We start from the raw sequence: 21021 nt of genomic DNA, 5'->3' as shown, positions 1-21021 counted from the left end.
TGGAAGGGCAGAGGACAGGGGTCACTGGTGGCAGAGGACATGGGTCACTTCTGGCAGAGCAGAGGACAGGGGTCACTGCTGGCAGGGCAGAAGACAGGGGTCACTGCTGGCAGGGCAGAAGACGGGTCACTGCTGGCAGGGCAGAAGACAGGGGTCACTGCTGGCTGGGCAGAGGCCAAGGGTCACTGCTGGCAGGGCAGAAGACAGGGGTCACTGCTGGCAGGGCAGAGGCCAAGGGTCACTGCTGGCAGGGCAGAGGGCAGAGGACAGGGGTCACTGCTGGCAGGGCAGAGTACAAGGGCACAGCTCCTTCTCCCATCCCTGCACTGCTTGGGCACAGGCAGCAGAGCTCCTCTTCCCCACACAACGCATACCTGAGATCAGTATAGTGTCAGGCTAGGGCCGTAAAGAATCAGATTAGGGTGGTATTGTGTTCATTTAGGGCAGCATAGTGGCAGATTAGGGTAGTTTAGTGGAAGGTTAGGGTTGGTTTTGGGGTTGGGGCACAATTAAAATGGGGGGGGTGGGGCACAGCACCCCTCCCCTAGATCCAGCCATGTTTTTTGCCCAATTCGCACGGAACGAATGTACATGCAGATTCTCTGGATAAACGGTTATGCAATGTTTTTTATATATTATATACTATTACTTCTCATTACGAGACTCATTCCTATAGAGCTCACCTCGTGTGCCGCTTGCTTTTATTAGTGAGTTTAAAGCCTCATGAAGCCAAAGTTTCGGGTCCCCACTGAGGAGAAGTGGGGCCAATGACCCAAGCAGTTGTCGCCACCTTTCGGTTGTCGTAGAGGAAGAACTTGCATTTCCAGAGTAGAGAGGAGTCACTCCCTGCACGAGCAGCACCAAATCCTGAGCAGAGTGCGGTGGCCAGGCTGGGACTGTACATGCAGATGAAGGATCTGCGTCTCTCACAAGACCTTGAAAGAGAAAATGCAGGTAAACAGTAAAATTAAAACCAACCTGGTCTCAAAATATCAACCAACCGCTCTCTTCGATCCTCCCAAGACCTTCTGCTCTCTAGTTCCTGTGTCACCTCCTCCCATGCTCGCCTCCAGGACTTTTAAAAATCCCTGGAGGCGAATTTTAAAAATTAAAAAAAAAAATTAAAAAAATAAAATAAAAGCCTACTAACACTAGTTTCAGAACTACCAGGGTGGCAAAGGTCGCTTTTGCGTCCGGGCCCTGGCATTTCACCACCGGACTCTGAGGATAGGGTTCCCGGGCTTGGGGATGTTCAGTCCTATTTTTTGTCCCAGTCCGGGCCTGTATACAGGAATGACAACAGAAATCTTTTTAGGTTCAGATTGAAAGTGTTTGGTCAGCCAATTAGAACCCTCCAGCTTTGCTTACTGATAGTAAACTGTATATGAAGGAGAGTTTAGCTGTTAAGATAGATCCATCATTAAATATGGATGCACAGGTATAGATCAGAACATGCATTATTGCACGCATGGACACTACCTAGGTGCACATTATAGGTTGGATATGAATGCTGGATGGTGTAGTGTCTCCATGCTTGATATGAAGGATCTTAACCCCTTGCTCTCCAGAAGATTCCCCCCCCCCCCCGACCAGGCCATTTTTTGTGTTACGGCATCGTGTTTGTCAGCAGTCGTGGCGGCGCACGGGTCTGCACATGCGCAGAACGCCAACGCGCTCTAATCGGCAGGCGCTAGGACCTGGGCAGCTGCGGTGGCGGCGGCCGCACATGCGCACTCGCGTGCATGGCACCAATGACAGTGCAGGGTGCACTATTTAAACCAACCCTGCACAGACACTGGTTGCCGTATGGTCTTCTTATCCTGTTCCTGCTCTTGTGTTCCTGCTGATTGATTTGTTGCCGACCTGCTTGATCCTGACCTTTGCTGACTATCTCCTGCTCTGACCCCTGGCTCATTTGACTACTCTCCTGGATATCCCTATTTATCTGACCTCCTGTTACTGAACCCGGCGAGTGACCTGACTACTCTTTGTCTGCTGCTTTGTACCGTGCTGTCCCCACTGTTACCGACCCGGCCTGTCTGACTACGCTACACTACCCTGCCATCCATCCATCCATCCATCCTGTACAGATCCGGTCACTGCTGCTCAGGCCTATCCGCCTCTTCACGTCAGACTCTCAACCAGTATATACCTCTGGCGGATCCCTCTACCACATCCGGGTGTACTCAGGGGCCGCGACCTGGTCACTGTCTGCTCCAAGTCCATTCCCACCATCAGGGGCCCTGGTGAACAAGCAGACTGGGACTTAGACCCCGCGCCCTGAAGAGTCCTGTCCTGTGGAGTGCTAGAGGTACCACCAGGCGGTGTTGACAGTGTTACTTTAACTGACAATTGTGCGGTTATGCAACGTTGCACCCAAATGAAATTTAAGTCCTTTTTTCCCCACAAATAGCGCTTTCTTTCGGCGGTATTTGATCACCTGTGCGTTTTTTATTTTTGCGCTATAAGCAAAAAAAGGCTGACAATTTTGAGAATAAAAAACAATATTTTGGACATTTTGCTATTAAACATGTCCAGTAAAAAAAATTTAAAAAATCAAATTTCGTCATAAATTTTGGCCAAAATGTATTCTGCTCCGTGTCTTTGCTAAAAAAAAATCCCGATACGTGTAAATTAATTGGTTTACATAAACGTTATAGCGTCTACAAATAGCGGTATAGATACAGGATTTTTTTTTTCTGTTAGTAATGGCGGCAATCAGCGACTTATAGCGGGACTGCGGCGGGCATTCTGACACTGGGGGGGGGACTGACTTGGTGTCACTGACGTCCCCAATGAACCCAATACAGTGATCAGTGCTAAAAAAAACAGCACTGACACGGTATTAATGGCACTGGGCAGGAAGGGGTTAACATGAGAGACGATTGAAGGGTTAACTGCTTGTAGGGAGTGTTTTCCTAGGGGGCGGGGGGGGGGGGTGCTTCACTGTAAGCACACTGATCTGGATGGCTGTGCTGTGCAGTGTGCCCGAGCTGACAGGGAGGAGGGCTGTTAGCAAACAAAACAGTCTTCCTCCCCATCGGTGATTGTCGGTAATCACCGGGTGCCTGCGGGTAATTACCGGCCGGGACCCGGTGATTGACATCCACAGCCGCAAATGACGGCGCGGGTAAGGCGTGGGCCCCCTACCTGGAAATGCGAAATCACGTATATATACGTGATTTTGCGCAGAGGTGCCGCCATGTAGCAGTATATCTGCTATACGGTGGCGTGGAAGCGGTTGAATGAGACTCTGAGGGCTGTTTGTGGTAATATTTACAAATCTTCGGCTGGATTTCTGTCACCTGTTGCAAGTATCTTTTGGACTGTTCTGGACCCGAATGAAAATGTCTTTCTCTAGGTGAACTGGGGTGCTGTGGGAAAATTTGTTTTTTGGATAGAGGAGTTTGACAAAAATTGGAAACAGTTAACTTTAGTCATTTTTGTTAAATTACGAAAAAAAATTGATCTTACCTGACAAGAGTACCAGAAGAAGAATAGATGACACTACATGCTCCATTAGCTTTATCACCAGTTGAAGGAGATCCCTAGAAAACACAAAATACAAGAAGATGAAGATCTAGTGAAAAGCTGATGATTATCAAGCACATAAGACTCTGAAATCCAAGAGTTACCCCGAGCCGGTTAATCTGAGCATGTCAATGAGCGGTGTGGAAATGAGATAGACCAGGGATGGGTTGGATTGTGGAAGGCTTGTAGGAAGCTGCAGTTAGCCTCCCCACCTGTAGGTGGCATAGTGCCAATGTTGCATGGGAAGGGGGCCCTATAAGGGAATTGGTCCCTTAGAGATCTCAGACAGTGCCTTGAAAGAGGAACGTGGTCTGATTGGACACAGGGCTCGAGAGAGACTTTGGTGGCCATCTTGGGTGAGGGAACCTTTGAAATAAGGGATCCCTTGTCATTTGGGCAAGTGAGTGGTTAGAATAAGGAACCTGCTTCTTGGGCTGTGAGCAGACCTCCATGCCTAAGCCCTGTGGGCATGGCCATGGATAAGAGGGTACCACCAGTCCTCCTAAATGGAGCCCAGTCCAGCTGGGTGAATCAGATGTGGGCAGGGATGGTGATTGGCATGATGGGGGGGGGCAATTACTGGAACCTACCAACTGTATGGCTCTCTCTGCAGCAGCTGAAATCCGGCTTCTTCTCCTCTCTCTGCAGCAGCTGAAATCCAGCTTCTTTTCCTCTCCCTCTGCAGCAGCTGAAATCCGGCTTCTTCTCTTCTCTCTGCAGCAGCTGAAATCCTGCTTCTTTTCCTCTCCCTCTGCAGCAGCTGAAAGCTGGCTTCTTCTCCTCTCTCTCTGCAGCAGCTGAAAGCCGGCTTCTTCTCCTCTCCCTCTGCAGCAGCTGAAAGCCGGCTTCTTCTCCTCTCCCTCTGCAGCAGCTGAAATCCGGCTTCTTCTCCTCTCCCTCTGCAGCAGCTGAAAGCCGGCTTCTTCTCCTCTCTCCCTGCAGCAGCTGAAAGCCGGCTACTTCTCCTCTCTCTCTGCAACAGCTGAAATCCGGCTTCTTCTCCTCTCTCTCTCTGCAGCAGCTGAAATCCGGCTTATTTTCCTCTCTCTCTGCAGCAGCTGAAATCCGGCTTTTTCTCCTCTCTCTCTCTGCAGCAGCTGAAAGCCGGCTTCTTCTCTCTCTCTGCAGCAGCTGAAATCCGGCTTCTTCTCTCTCTCTGCAGCAGCTGAAAGTCGACTTCTTCTCCTCTCTCCCTGCAGCAGCTGAAAGCCAGATTCTTCTCCTCTCTCTCTGCAGCAGCTGAAAGCCGGCTTCTTCTCCTCTCTCTCTGCAGCAGCTGAAAGCCAGCTTCTTCTCCTCTCTCTCTGCAGCAGCTGAAATCCGGCTTCTTCTCCTCTCTCCCTGCAGCAGCTGAAAGCGGGCTTCTTCTCCTCTCTCTCTGCAGCAGCTGAAAGCCGGTTTCTTCTCCTTTCTCTGTTGATAGCTTTCAGCTGCTACAGAGAGAGCCATACAGGCGGTCCATTCTAGTAATTTCCCCCCTGGTGCACCCATCACCCTACCTGTGCACCATACGTTTCCCCTGCTTCCCAGGCCTCCCTGTGTTTCCCCACCCCAGTGCTGCCGGCTGCCCTCCTCTCCTTTCCATCAGCAGCTACAGGAACACAATAGGATCCTTCAGGATAGAGAAGGGGGGGGGAAGGATCCAGTAAATATGTCACATTTACCAGCCCATTCCTTTACTGAATGAACACAATGAGTGATCGGTACTGATGATTTACTGTGTTCATTCAAACTGAAGCGTAGTAAACTGGTTTTTTTTTTGGGGGGGAGGGGTCCTGTCAGGTTGGCTGTATGGGGCCTGGTGGTTTCTAACAGCAGCCCTAAGGACAACTATATACAGAGCCTTGAAAAAGTCTTCCTTGCCCTTGAGATTTTCCCCATGTTATGTTACAACCAAAACCGTCAATGTATTTTATTGGGATTTGATGTGATAGACCAGTGATTGACACTGATCACTCACTGTGTTCATTTACAACTGAAGCATAGTAAACTATGTTTTTTTTGGAGGGGGGGGGTGGCCCTGCCAGGTTGGCTGTATGGGGCCCTGTGGTTTCTAACAGCAGCTGTGCCTGTGGGCAGGGGCAAAATGCACCAGAGGGCATGGCCTGTTCAGAGCCAGGGTGAAGCCGCTTTCACATATCTCACACCCGGGCTGTCCTGGCGATCGGCATTTGAATTATCCTTTGCTCATGAGTATGCACTGAGCTGGGATGGGCTCCTTCCACCCCTTCAATGTCAGTCACCGGAGTCCATTGGATTGGGGACCTGGAGCAGGACCCTCAGCTTTCTCGATTAAGGTCACAGATCTTCAGACCGTGTCACGGGGAAAACAGACAACTGGATCAAGAATCTTAAATATATATATATATATATATATATATATATAAATAGTGAAGCGCTAATAATAATAATTAACAAATCAACATATATTAAATTATATATAGTATTATAATAATTTAATATCCTATGTTGATTTGTTAATTATTATTATTAGCTCTTCACTATATATATATATATATTGTTCATTCACTTATTGGTCAAGGTTGAGTGATAGCGTCTATAATTAGGTTCACCCATATAAGAGCAGGAGGATTTTTTTCTTTTTGGAGCAAGAATGTATGACATCGCTAAATAGTTTGTAAATATGACCATATATTCACGTTGAGCTAAAATTCCACAACTTTGGCTACACATGTATGTAGAAATGTGACACACTTGGGTAATCAACTCCCAGGCCAAATGACTGGTTCATGTAGGGACTAGTGGGCAGCACTGTGGCTAAAGGATTAGCACTTCCGCCTGGCAGTACTCGGGTTGTCGGTTCAAATCCCAACCACGGAATCACCTGCTTGAAGTTTACATGTTCTCCCTGTGCCTGCGTGGGTTTTCTCTGGGTACTCCAGTTTCCTCCCACACTCCAAAGACATGCTGGTAGGTGAATTGTATCCTGTCTAAATTGTCCCTAGTATGTGTATGTATGAATGCGAGTTAGGGACCTTAGATTGTACGCTCCTTGGGGGCGGGGACTGATGCAAATGTACAATAAATATGTAAATTGACGGCACTATACAAGTACCTGTAATAAATAAATAGTTGTACAATGACCACATACAAGGGCAGATGTGGTGCTAGCTGATATCAGGTTTGGACCTAATCTTGACATTAACCAGACCTTGCATGGACACCTTACAATGAATCTGCGCTTTGCCTACGCAGTACGAGGTAACATTCCTTTTCACCTGCCTTTCAACAAAGGGGAACCCTGAAAAAATGACTTTCTGTTCTCAGGGAACCCCTGCTAAAAATGACTGTACCGTACCTACAACTCATGGTACATTAGTGTGATGGTCAGTGGGAAGAACGTTCCTTTCATTTGTGGTCATTGGGAAAAATTAGCCCCCCTTAAAGATAGCTAAATAGATCGATGGTGTCAGTGAGAGGCAGAAATTGCTCTAGGAACCCCTAACAACCCCCAGAGGACCCCTAGTTGAGATACCCTGGTCTACAGCTACTTTACTGACCTTTTTTGTGCTCCCCTGTGGCTCTGACCAGTGGTTGCGAGACATAGTAAAGCCCTGTTTAACTAGTTCCAGACTTTGGGTGTGCTACACACGGACGAAAAGAGGTAATTGTTGTGTATAGGGCATGTGCAGCATGTCCAGTTCTTCTGCCCTGCTCGCCCTCCCAGTACAAAACAAACTTGGTTCCGATTAACTGCTTCCGCACCTCCCTATAGCAGAAATACTGCTACAGGGCAGTACGGTGCACAAAATCACATATTATATATATATACACGTGATTTTGCAGTTTCGGGTAGGGGGCGTGCACCCGTGCCGCCGTTTGCGGCCTCGGCTGTTAATCACCGGATCCCAGCCGGTGATTCCCCGCCAGCACCCGGTGATTTCCAAGAATTATCAAAGGGTGAGACTTGTGTAAAACCAACACAGATCTCTCCCCTATCAGCTCCTGCATGCTGCTTTGTATGGCTCTGCATAGCAGCATGCTTACACAGTGAAACAACACACAGTTAACCCTTTGATGGCCCCAGATGCTAACCCCTTCCTGCCCAGTGCCATTAGTACAGTTTCAGTGCTTTTTATTAGCACCGATCACTGTATTGGTGATGTCAGTGACACCAAGTCAGTTCCCTCCCCCAATGTCAGAACGCCCGCCGCAGTCCCGCTATAAGTCGCTGATCGCCGCCGTTACTAGTAAAAAAAAATCCCAGTATCTATCCCGCCATTTGTAAACGCTACAACTTTCACGTAAACCAACTAATTTACACATATTGTGTTGTTTGTTTTAGCGAAGACACGGAGCAGAATACATTTTGGCCTAAATTTATGACTGAATGTGATTTTTAAAATTCTTTTACTGGACATTTAATGGCAAAAAGTAAAAAATATAGTTTTTTCTCAAAATTGTCGGTCTTTTTTTGTTTATAGCGCAAAAAATAAAAACAGAGATGATCAAATACCACCGAAAGAAACTATTGGTGGGAAAAAAAGGATGTAAATTTCATTTGGGTGCAGCGTTGCATGACCGCGCAATTGTCAGTTAAAATAACCCAGCGCCGTATTGCAAAGAATGGCCTGGTCAGGAAGGGGGAGGGGTTAATCAAAGCTGGCCTTGCTGTATACACAGAGAAGGTGGTCTGACAGTGTTTATAAATAACATTGCTAAAGAAAGATACAATGTAACATATTGTTACATTTGTATCCTTCTGCTCATTAATCTGCAGATCAAAGGGATACATTTCCATCTGCAGATGATGTCAGTTAAAGCAACCTGATGAGTACAAAAAAAAGTTATTTTAAATAAAATGTTTCTCCGTTTAACCCAGGGGTGGGCAAACTTTTTGACTTGAGGACCGCAATGGGTTCATATATTGGACCCGGGGGCCGGACCAAGAGTAGATGAATGATGTGTATGTGTCATCCATAGTAAGTATAGTAATATTCCCCCATAGTAAGCATAGTAATTCATCCCCCATATAGTAATTCATCCCCCATAGTAATTCATCCCCCATATAGTAATTCATCCCCCATAGTAATTCATCCCCCCTATAGTAATTCATCCCCCCTATAGTAATTCATCCCCCATAGTAATTAATCCCCCATAGTAATTCATCCCCCATATAGTAATTCATCCCCCATAGTAATTAATCCCCCATAGTAATTAATCCCCCATATAGTAATTAATCCCCCATAGTAATTAATCCCCCATATAGTAATTCATCCCCCATAGTAATTCATCTCCCATATAGTAATTCATCCCCCATAGTAATTCATCCCCCATATAGTAATTCATCCCCCATATAGTAATTCATTCCCCATATAGTAATTCATCCCCCATAGTAATTCATTCCCCATATAGTAATTCATCCCCCATATTAAGTCCCCAAGTCCTCCCTGTGTCAATTCACTTTCCTTTGCTCCGCGCGTTCCTCTCGCCGTGTTCCCGCGCCGTTCCGGTGTAGCATGAAAATCTGTCTCCTATGAGGATCTGTCCCCCTCGACGTATCTGCGCATGTGCCAGTTTCAGGCATTAGCAGCCGATCGGCGATCTCCGGCACATGCGCAGATACGTCGAAGGGGACAGATCCTCATAGGAGACAGATTTTCATGCTACACCGGTCTTCAGGGCGGACTGTGAGAGGAGCCTAGCGGGAGCCTAGCTCCGCGGGCCGGATTAAAAGGTCCGCCGGGCCGTAGTTTGCCCATTGCTGGTTTAACCCCTTATTAACCCTTAGTGTACTCTAATCGGGCCTAATTAACTCCTTATTCTCCTTATCCATGCAATTATTATTTTCCTGATTGTTTATTTTTTTGTTGTTCGGCTATTTTATTCACCATTAACCACTTGACCTCTGGAATATGTTATCCCCTACATGACCAGGCCTTTTGTTGCTATTCGGCACTGTGCTGCTTTAACTGACAATTGCGTGGTCATGCAACACTGTACGCATGCACTGTACCCAAATTAAATTTGTATAATTTTTTTTTCACACAAATAGAGCTTTTTTTAGTGGCCTTTGATCACCACTGGGTTTTTACATTTTTTATTATATGACTGAAAATGTTGAAAAACAACAAACAATATTTTTTACTTTCTGCTATAAAACATATAAAAAAAAATCATAATTTCTTCATAAATTTAGGCTAAAATATATTCTGCTACATATTTTTGGTAAAAAAAAAAAATCCCAATAGACGTATATTAATTGGTTTGCGTGAAAGTTATAGCGTGTACAAACTATTGGATAAACAGTGTATTAAAATTTTTATTTATTTATCCGATACTAGTAGTGGCGGCGATAAGTGACTTATAGCGGGACTGTGATAGTATGGCGGACAGTCTGACACTAACTGATGCTGTGTGGGAACTGACTAAATGACAGCTATAACCAGTGACATCATACCAGTGATCAGTGCTAATAATATACACTGACACTGTACTAATGAGACTGGCTGGGAAGGGGTTAACATCTGTGGGCGATCAAAGGGTTAACTGTGTGCCTAACAATCCATGGCACCACCTGCATGAAGTTTGCATGTTCTCCCTGTGCCTGCGTGGGTTTCCTCCGGGCACTTCAGTTTCCTCCCACACTCCAAAGCATGCTGATAGGTGAATTGGCTCCTGTCTAAATTGTCCCTAGTATGTGTATGTATGAATGTGAGTTAGGGACCTGAGATTGTACGCCCCTTGAGGGTTAGGGACCTTAGATTGTACACCCCTTGAGGGTTAGGGACCTTAGATTGTACACCCCTTGAGGGTTAGGGACCTTAGATTGTACGCTCCTCAGGGGCAGGGACTGATGTGAATGTACAATATATATATGTAAAGCACTGAAGAAATTGACATCGCTATACAAGTACCTAAAATAAATAAATGAAATAAATGTGTAAAGTGTTTACAGTTTGCTGATTTGATGAAGGGATGTCCCTGATTTTATTCCCTGTTTTGCAGGGAAACAAAAACCAGCGCATCACTTCTGTCAGGACAGAGCTCTGTGTTGTTTACAATCACAGAGCTCTCTCCGGTCATCCGCTCCACTGATCAGCGGGTCCATATATCATTGGCCGGGACCCGCTGATCAGCTTGTGCTGTAACGAATCACAGCACAGCCAGGGCGACGGCCGAGCGCGTGCCCCCTACCTGGAAGAGGCGGATCATGTATCACATATGTGATCTAGCGCAGAGCGGCCACCCTGCAGCAGTGCCGATCCACAACTTGGCCACAACAGTATGTTAGTATGAGTTGAGAGACCCAACAAATCTGGGTGTAGTGGTGTAGATTAGGAAACATTTGAGAGGAAGACGGTCAGACTAAGAAGTAGTAAGCAAAGGGAAGAGGAGGAGGCGGCCTCAATTCTTAGATTAATAAGGGGTCGCGGAATGTCGATCGGAGGATCATTGGCTAGGAGTCTAGATAGATCTCTTGGAGAATATTGAAAGCATTACATTATATACTCCCCGTCCACTTTTATTAGGTCCACCTGTTCAATGGCTTGGTAACACAATTTGCTAATCAGCCAATCACACGGCAGCCACTCAATGCATTTAGGCATCTAGACGTGGTGAAGACGACTTGCTGAAGTTCAAACCGAGCATCAGAATGGGGAAGAAAGGGGATTTAATTGACCTTAAACGTGGCATGGTTGTTGTGCAAAACGGGCTGGTCTGAGTATTTCAAAAACTGCTGATCTCCTGGGATTTTCCCGCACAACCATCTCTAGGGTTTACAGAGAATGGTCCGAAAAAGAGAAAATATCCAGTGAGCGGCAGTTGTGTGGAAGAAAATGCCTTGTTGGTGTCAGAGGTCAGAGGAGAATGGACAGACTGGTTCCAGATGATAGAAAGGCAACAGTAACTCTAATAACCCCTCGTTACACCCAAGGTATGCAGAATACCATCTCTGAACGCACAACACGTCCAACCTTGAACCAGATGGGCTACAGCAGCAGAAGACCACACCGGGTGCCACTCCTGTCAGTTAAGAACAGGAAACGGAGGCTACAATTCACACAGGATCACCAAAATTGGACAATAGAAGATTAGAAAAATGTTGGCTGGTCTGAGGAGTCTGGATTTCATCTGCAACATTCAGATTGTAGGGTCAGAATTTGGCATAAACAACATGAAAGCATGGATCCATCCTGCCTTGTATCAACGGTTCAGGCTGGTGGTGTCATGGTGTGGTGGAGCCCTCCTGCCTTGTATCGACGGTTCAGGCTGGTGGTGGTGGTGGTGTCATGGTGTGGGGGATCCATCCTGCCTTGTATCAACGGTTCAGGCTGGTGGTGGTGTCATGGTGTGGTGGATCCATCCTGCCTTGTATCAATGGTTCAGGCTGGTGGTGGTGGTGTCATGGTGTGGTGGATCCATTCTGCCTTGTATCAATGGTTCAGGCTGGTGGTGGTGATGTCATGGTGTGGTGGATCCATCCTGCCTTGTATCAATGGTTCAGGCTGGTGGTGGTGTCATGGTGTGGTGGATCTATCCTGCCTTGTATCTATGGTTCAGGCTGGTGGTGGTGTCATGGGGTGGGGGATCCATCCTGCCTTGTATCAACGGTTCAGGCTGGTGGTGGTGTCATGGGGTGGGGGATCCATCCTGCCTCGTATCAACGGTTCATGGATGTGCAGCTGACAAATCTGCAGCTACTGCATGACGTTATCATGTCAATATGGACCAAAATCTCTGAGGAATGTTTCCAACACCTTGTTGAATCGATGCCACGAAGAATGAAGGCAAAAGGGGGCAGTGGTGTATTTAGCTTGTGTGATGCCTCCCCCTTTCCCGGCAGAGAGAGCCTGACACCAAACAACACCAGACCCCCCCCCCCACCCATGGAGAGAAAGCCTGACACCAACCAACACCAGAACCCCCCCACGGAGTGACAGCCTGACACCAACCAACACACGACCCTCCCCCCACCTGGAGAGAGAGCCTGACACCAACCAACACCAGACCCCCCCCCCCCACTGAGAGAGAGCCTGACACCAACCAACACCAGACCCCCCCCCCCCCACGGAGAGAGAGCCTGACACCAACCAACACCAGACCCCCCCCCCCCACGTGGAGAGGGAGCCTGACACCAACCAACACCAGACCCCCCCCCTACGGAGAAAAAGCCTCACACCAACCAACATCAGACCCCCCCAACGGAGAGAGAGCCTGACACCAACCAACACCAGACACCCCCCCCCCCCCCACGAGGAGAGAGAGCCTGACACCAAAACCAGACCCCCCCCCACAGAGAGAGAGCCTGACACCAACCAACACCAGACCCCCCCCCATGGAGAGAGAGCCTGACACCAAAACCAGACCCCCCCCCACAGAGAGAGAGCCTGACACCAACCAACACCAGACCCCCCCCCCCCCGCCACGGAGAGAGAGCCTGGTGATACCAACCAACACCAGACTCCCCCCCCCCACTGCAGAGAGAGAGACTGACAGTGGCCAGCAGCACCCCTGCCCCATCCCCCACCTGAGGATCCTTCTACTAACACCCCCCCCCACTGGCAACAGAAAGACACTCGCCTTCAGAGCTCTGGCCATCCCCAGAAACGACAGTTGGGCTCTGCATACACCATCAAGCAGCCCCTCTCGGATCCCACCTGGATCCCACGCTGCATATGTCCCCTCTTTTGGGTGGGCTGCTCCCCTAAAAAATGCCACCCTAGGAAGATGCTTTGTTTGCCGTGTGGTCTGCCGGGGTCCAACCCGGTACTAGCAAGGTGGACTTAATAAAGTGGCCAGTGAGTGTAGATTGTTGAGTTTCTACAGGAAAGATGAACCTCGCGCAAACCGATCCCCAGGAGTCAGAGAGGAACGGGATGTAATGAGATGGCCTCAGCCGTCCCTCTGGCCATGCCCTCTGATGCGTTTCGCCCCGCCCATATGGGGCTTAGTCACAGCTCTGTGACCATGCCTCTGTGACCATGCCTCTGTGACCATGCCCCCTATGGGCAGGGCGAAACGCAGAGGGACGGCCGAAGCCATCTCACTACATTCAGTTCCTCTCTCACTCCTGGGGATTGGTTTGAGCAACGTTCATCTACATTGTGAAGTTTCTGGAGTTACTCCCATCTTCCTTCCTCTGCCGGCGGGGTGAACTTTATCTGCGGTCATCCTCGAGCAGTGCCAGAAGCATACCTTCTGTTCTTTCCACAGGCAAGCTTCGAATGAAGGATTGCCAAATGTTGAAAACATTTTGAACCCGTAATTCCTTATGCAAGGAGACCTCCACCCATCCCATGCAAAAAATGTAGGATAATCGCTGTGAATAAAGAGATAGTAGGGGGTCCTGCTTAGATCTGCTCATGTAAAAAAGTTTTCCGTGCCGCAAGGGATATGATAGTAAAGAGTTTCTTGCAGCCCCTTGAGATCTGAATGTTCGGGAAATTGATTAGACCAAAAAAGAGCCCATTCAGGAGTTACAGGTGGGTAGTTTAACCCCCCATGACACTGACATAACAGGCGGCCTCACAGAACTGGGCTTTTTTCCATGGGGCCACATATTTGCATACCTGTCTGTGTGCTGAGAGCGCGCCGCACAGCGCACTCCCAGCGCACTCCCAGCACAAAGACCGCAGTGTCACTGAGAGCCCCGGGTCCTGTTCTAACTATTGGGATCCAGAACTCCCGATGCCAGGTCACATGATCACTGTGATAGCCTCTGATTGGCTATTGCAGTGATCAGTCACTGTACAGCCCAGACTCCCTTGGGTTTTTTTCTCACCGAATGGAGGAGAGAGATATATTGTATAATTACATATATTCTATTATGCATTGTATCATGATATACATCCCGTTATGCATTGTATCATGATATACATCCCTTTATGCATTGTATCATGATATACATCCCTTTATGCATTGTATCATGATATACATCCCGTTATGCATTGTATCATGATATACATCCCGTTATGCATTGTATCATTATATACATCCCATTATACATTGTATCGTTATATACACATTCTATTATGCATTGTATCATTATATACATCCCATTAGGCATTGTATCATTATATACATCCCATTATACATTGTATCATTATATACATCCTATTATACATTGTATCACTATATACACATCCTATTATACATTGTATCATTATATACATCCCATTATGCATTGTATCATTATATACATCCCATTATGCATTGTATCATTATATACATCCCATTATACATTGTATCATTATATACATTCCATTATACATTGTATCATTATATACATTCCATTATACATTGTATCATTATATACATCCCATTATACATTGTATCATTATATACACATTCTATTATACATTGTATCGTTATATACATCCCATTATGCATTGTATCATTATATACATTCCATTATACATTGTATCATTATATACATTCCATTATACATTGTATCTCTATCTCCTTGCAGAGAAAGACAAAAACTGTGTGTGTAATAACACTATAAATATGAATCTAAGAAAAAAGGCAATACTCATACCCATATGGAAGAAACATATATTTGAAATGCTACAATTTCAGCCATTTTCAATATATTTCAATATATATACACACACATACATATATACTGTATATATATATATATATATATATATATATATATATATATATATATATATATATATATATATATATACATACATACATACATACATACATACATACACACACTGCATGTTGAAGTGTGTTTTTATTACAAAATCTATGAAAAATATTTAAAAAAATACATTTCAAATATACTGCATGTCTTTTAAAAATTCAAATCTACATTTTTGGAATACATTTACAAATATATGTTAAAATTTCTTTTTTTTATATGTTAAAAAAAATCTGAAGAATATATTTAGAAAAATATATTTTATTTAAATATATTCTTCAGATTTTTTTTTAAACAAATATTAATAAAGTCATTTTTACATATATTTGTAAATGCATTCCAAAAATATAGATTTGTATTTTTAAAGACATACGGTATATTTGAAATGTATTTTTAAAAATATTTTTCATATGTTGTAACAAAAACGCATTTTAACATGCAGTATATATATTGAATATGGACAAAATTGTAGCATTTCAAATATATATCTATATTTGGGAAGAATATTTTTTAAATATATTTCAAATATATTTTTCTTCTATGTGGGTATCAACCATTACAGTGACCACTTCTTACATGAATAATTATAATACACACTGATCGACATCAACAGAGTGTCAAAATAAATATGAAAGTGTCCATAAAAAAAAAAAAAAAGTCCATAAAATAATTCCACAGGATAGCTATCCACACCATGTGCCCAAATGAACATCGGGTGATCCAATGATGCAATTGTGTACCCCACATGCAGTGAGTAATAACTCGCCAGACATTAAATATTAGAAGGCAAATCATGTTCTACTATGTCAAAAATGACCAATATCGTCACAGTTTTCCACATGGCAGATTTTTGCAAGCAGGGTAAAACAGCACAAACAAAAATCATATAATCAAACTGCAGGTCATAGACGCTGCTGGTGCCGGCTCCAGGTAGGTAGTTTACCAAGTAGGTGGTTGCATAATGCACTACGGAGTTCCAGAAACATTTCATCCTGGGGCATGACCCAAAAGCGTGGAGCACCATTAACCACTTCCAGTCCGGACACTTTCACCCCCTTCCAGTCCAGACACTTCCCCCCCTTCCAGTCCGGACACTTCCCCCCCTTCCAGTCCAGACACTTCCCCCCCTTCCAGTCCAGACACTTCCCCCCCCTTCCAGTCCGGACACTTTCACCCCCTTCCAGTCCGGACACTTTCACCCCCTTCCAGTCCAGACACTTTCCCCCCTTCCCGGTCCGGACACTTCCCCCCCTTCCAGTCCAGACACTTCCCCCCCCCCTTCCAGTCCGGGCACTTTCACCCCCTTCCAGTCCGGACACTTTCGCCCCCCTTCCAGTCCGGACACTTTCACCCCCCTTCCAGTCCGGACACTTTCACCCCCCTTCCAGTCCGGACACTTTCACCCCCTTCCAGTCCGGACACTTTCACCCCCTTCCAGTCCAGACACTTTCCCCCCTTCCCGGTCCGGACACTTCCCCCCCTTCCAGTCCAGACACTTCCCCCCCTTCCAGTCCGGGCACTTTCACCCCCTTCCAGTCCGGACACTTTCGCCCCCCTTCCAGTCCGGACACTTTCACCCCCCTTCCAGTCCGGACACTTTCACCCCCCTTCCAGTCCGGACACTTTCACCCCCCTTCCAGTCCGGACACTTTCCCCCCCCTTCCAGTCCGGACACTTTCCCCCCCCTTCCAGTCCGGACACTTTCGCCCCCCTTCCAGTCCGGACACTTTCACCCCCCTTCCAGTCCGGACACTTTCACCCCCCTTCCAGTCCGGACACTTTCCCCCCCCTTCCAGTCCGGACACTTTCACCCCCTTCCAGTCCGGACACTTTCCCCCCCTTCCAGTCCAGACACTTTCCCCCCCTTCCAGTCCGGACACTTTCCCCCCCTTCCCGGTCCGGACACTTTCACCCCCTTCCAGTCCGGACACTTTCACCCCCTTCCCGGTCCGGACACTTTCCCCCCCTTCCAGTCCGGACACTTTCACCCCCTTCCAGTCCGGACACTTTCCCCCCCTTCCAGTCCGGACACTTTCACCCCCTTCCCGGTCCGGACACTTTCCCCCCCTTCCAGTCCGGACACTTTCACCCCCTTCCAGTCCGGACACTTTCACCCCCCTTCCAGTACGGACACTTTCCCCCCCTTCCAGTCCGGACACTTTCACCCCCCTTCCAGTCCGGACACTTTCACCCCCCTTCCAGTCCGGACACTTTCCCCCCCCTTCCAGTCCGGACACTTTCCCCCCCTTCAGCGCTATCACACTTTGAATGACAATTGCGCGGTCATGCAACACTGTACCCATATGATTTTTTGGGCATTTTTTTGAGACAGATAAAACTTTATTTTGGTGGTATTTATTCACCCTTAAGATTTTTTTTTTTTTGCTATATAAATGAAAAAGTCAAAAAATTTACAAAAAAGTGTTTTTCTAAAATTTAGCAAATAATCTTTCTTCATAAATCTTGGCCAAAATTAATTCAGTTATCTTTTTAGTAAAAAAAAAATAATCCAAATTAGTTTATAACCAAAAATTATTTTACATTTTAATTTAATATTTTTTTTTTTAACATACTGTCACCCTAGCAGTACAGTACACCATAGTGACACTGTACTACTTGTGGGGGGTGATGAAGATTTTCTTTTTTACTACACAGATTGCTTTTACACCCATAAAGGTTGTAAAAGCAATCATTTGTCCTTCTCTCTGGCTGCATTCTTGCAGCCACTGAGAAATACTGTGTGAGCTTTGATTTTTCACAGCTTGTCACATGGTACAAGGCTGTTGTGAATAGCCCTGTACCATGTGATCTCTGTGATCATTCACAGATTCACACGTAGTAAGCAATGATATCAGAAGTGACATCTTGCTTACTACTATTCATGTGATCACTGGTTGGCCAATCAGTGATCACATGATCAGGACCACACAGAGTACAGTGATTATCTGGAGGACACAGCGGGCACCGGATCGCGGTACGTGCTCTCCCAGGGAGCGTGCACAAGCTGGGAAGCGGGGAGGACGTTTATAAATATGGACCAGATGGGAAGTGGTTAAAATATAAACTTTTTTTTTGTTTTTTTATGTTTTGTTTGTTAATTTTTTTTTTTTAAAATCCAAACAACTTTAATTGTCAAGACAGTGAACAGAGTTTAAGAATCAACCATAATATTTCTCTACCAACGGAATTATGTATAGGCAAAACAATGCGGATACGCAGATCCTGTAACATACAGAAGAACTGAAGCAACGACCAATCCTAGCAGTAGACACAAGGATCCACGGCTATCTTGACAATACATAACTTTTTTCCTTTTTACCTTTTATTCCTCCCCATCAAGATGTATATATAAATGGGGGAAAGGAACAAAAATCAAAATTAAACCAACATGAACAAAGATATAAAAAAAAAAAAAAAAAAAGGGGGACAACTGGTTCACCCGACACATCCAATCAGAAAAAACTGTGGATATATATGACATCCCCTAAGACTAGGTTCACATCTGTGCGGGTGGTGCCGCTGTGGATCCGCACGAAAATCCATGCACCCTCACCACCCGCACAGAGGAATGCGGACCCGTGGGCGTGTGCCATTAGTTCTGATGGCACGCCGCCCGCACTGGAAAACGCAACCGTACTGGGAATCTCGGCTGTATTTTTGGGAGTGCCGGGACTTCTTCCCTGCATGTCACGGGCACAGGAGTCCATTCAAATGAATGGGCTCTCCTGCCTGCGCAGAACGTGGCCCGCCCGGCCACATAGATGTGAACCGGGGGCTAAGGGGGGGATAAGTGGAGCAATATACCGAATATAAAGCGTTACACCTGTAAGAGTCGGTCTGCTATTAATTGAGGAGGGGCCAGACCAGGCGTATCTAGCCGCCCCGCCACACCTGCTGAAACTAGCGATACGCACCGCGATGTTGGTATGTGAGTTTTTCCCGGGGGAATATTTGTTCATATTTTTGCACACGTAAAGTCATCCATACGCGGATCGAATTCCAAAAGAATTTTCTTTTGAAAATCTTTTCTAAGAATTTTCGTTCAAATTTCGCACCATTAGTGGGCCAAAGAGACAGGCGATTTTCATGTGACCATCGAATTTGAGTGATCGGGCATGTTGGAAATGTTTTGAAAGACTAACGAATTTTGAATCAACGATGGGAGAATCGTGCGAGAAATATAAAGCGGTGACCTGGGAAGAAAAGAAAATTCTTGGCCACGAAAATTCTTTTCTGTAGCAACACGAGGTGAAATTGAAAGCTTGGTGGCTTGAATTTCAAAACCAATGGTGGTACCATCGGATTACAAAACGCACAAAATTTCCGACTTTCTGAAGAAAATTTGTTTGGAATTCGACCCGTGTATGGCCTGCATAACGTGCTGTATATTTACATGGCGCAAAATTTAAAAAGGTGCAACAGTGGCAAAAAAAACAAAACCAAAACAACTTCGCAATGCTATGTACCAGAATCATCATTTTGGTGATATTTTAACCCCTCGCCCTCCATGGGATTCCCCTCCCCTTCCTGGCCAGGCCATGTTCTGCGATATGGCGCTGCCTTACTTTAACTGACAATTGCGCGGTCGTGCAGTGCTGCACCCAAATGAAATTTACGTCCTTTTTTTCCCCAACAAATAGAGCTTTCTTTTGGTGGTATTTGATTGCCTGTGCGTTTTTATTTTTTGTGCTATTAACTTAGAAAGGCCCACAATTTTGAAAAAACAAAAACAATAATTTTGACTTTTTGTTATAAAACATGTCCAGTAAAAAATTAAAAAACCCCTAATTTTGTCCTAAATTTAGGCCAAAATGTATTCTGCTCTCTTTGCTAAACAAAATCCCGCTATGTGTAAATTAATTGGTTTACATGAAAGTTATAGCGTTTACAAATGGCGGTATAGATACTGGAATTTTTTTTTTTAACTAATAATGGTGGCGATCAGCAACTTATAGCATGACTGCGACGGGCATTCTGACCCTGGGGGGGGGAATTGACTTGGTGTCACTTGTATCCTCAGTGACACCAATCAGTGCTAATAAAACGCACTGACACTCTACTAATGGCACTGGGCAGGAAAGGGTTAACATCTGGGGCAATCAAAGGGTTAACTGTGTTCTGGGAGTGTTTTACTGTGGGGGTGGGTGTTATAATTTAAGCACACTGCTTTGTATGACTCTGCTATGCAGAGCCATACAAAGCAGTGTGCAGGAACTGAGGGAGAGATCTGTATTGCTTACATACAGGTCTCTCCCCCGTCTCAAATCCCCGGAGATCGCCGGGTGCCAGGTACACTATTTTTAAACTAACACTTGGCAAGAAAAAGTGCTCTTTTTTTAGTTTTGGGCAGCACAGTGGCTAAATGGTTAGCACTTCCGCCTGGCAGTACTCGGGTCGTTGGTTCGAATCCCAACCAGGGCACCACCTGCCTGGAGTTTGCATGTTCTCCCTGTGCCTGCATGGGCTTCCTCCGGGTACTCCAGTTTCCTCCCACACTCCAAAGACATGCTGGTAGGTGAATTGGCTCCTGTCTAAATTGGCCCCAGTATGTGTAGGAATGCCCCCTCTATGCCGATGACACTCAAATCTATCTCTCCACCCCTCACCTCACCCCTTCAGTCTCCACCCGAATCACTAGCCTTCTGAACGACATAGACTGGATGTCACTCCACTTCCTCAAACTAAACATTGCTAAAACCGAGCTCCTAGTTTTCCCCCCAGCCCGCGCCCCCCTCTGACTTCTCCATCACAACCAACAATGCCACCATCAGTCCCACCCCGCAAGCCAAAGTCCTAGGTGTCATTCTAGACTCCAATCTGTCCTTCCAGCCCCATGTCCAATCGCTGACAAATTCATGTAGACTCCACCT

At 46.0% G+C, this 21021-nt stretch overlaps 1 protein-coding gene across 1 annotated transcript in view; it reads right to left on the bottom strand.

Moving 5' to 3' along the window:
- The window catches only part of LOC149434512 (uncharacterized), a gene marked incomplete at its 3' end in the record, with an annotated part of 99967 nt that overhangs the window by 68979 nt on the left and 9967 nt on the right, over positions 1-21021 (bottom strand). The window contains exon 2 of the mRNA XM_089663695.1: positions 3475-3548. Coding sequence (XP_089519821.1) covers positions 3475-3548 — 74 coding nt within the window. The remainder of the gene's footprint in view (positions 1-3474; positions 3549-21021) is intronic.

This window comes from Staurois parvus, unplaced genomic scaffold (assembly GCF_062004578.1).
Source record: "Staurois parvus isolate SC_StPar_1 unplaced genomic scaffold, SC_StPar_1.0 ptg001752l, whole genome shotgun sequence".
Classification (NCBI taxonomy): domain Eukaryota; kingdom Metazoa; phylum Chordata; class Amphibia; order Anura; family Ranidae; genus Staurois; species Staurois parvus.
This window is presented reverse-complemented; position numbering and strand designations above follow the sequence as displayed.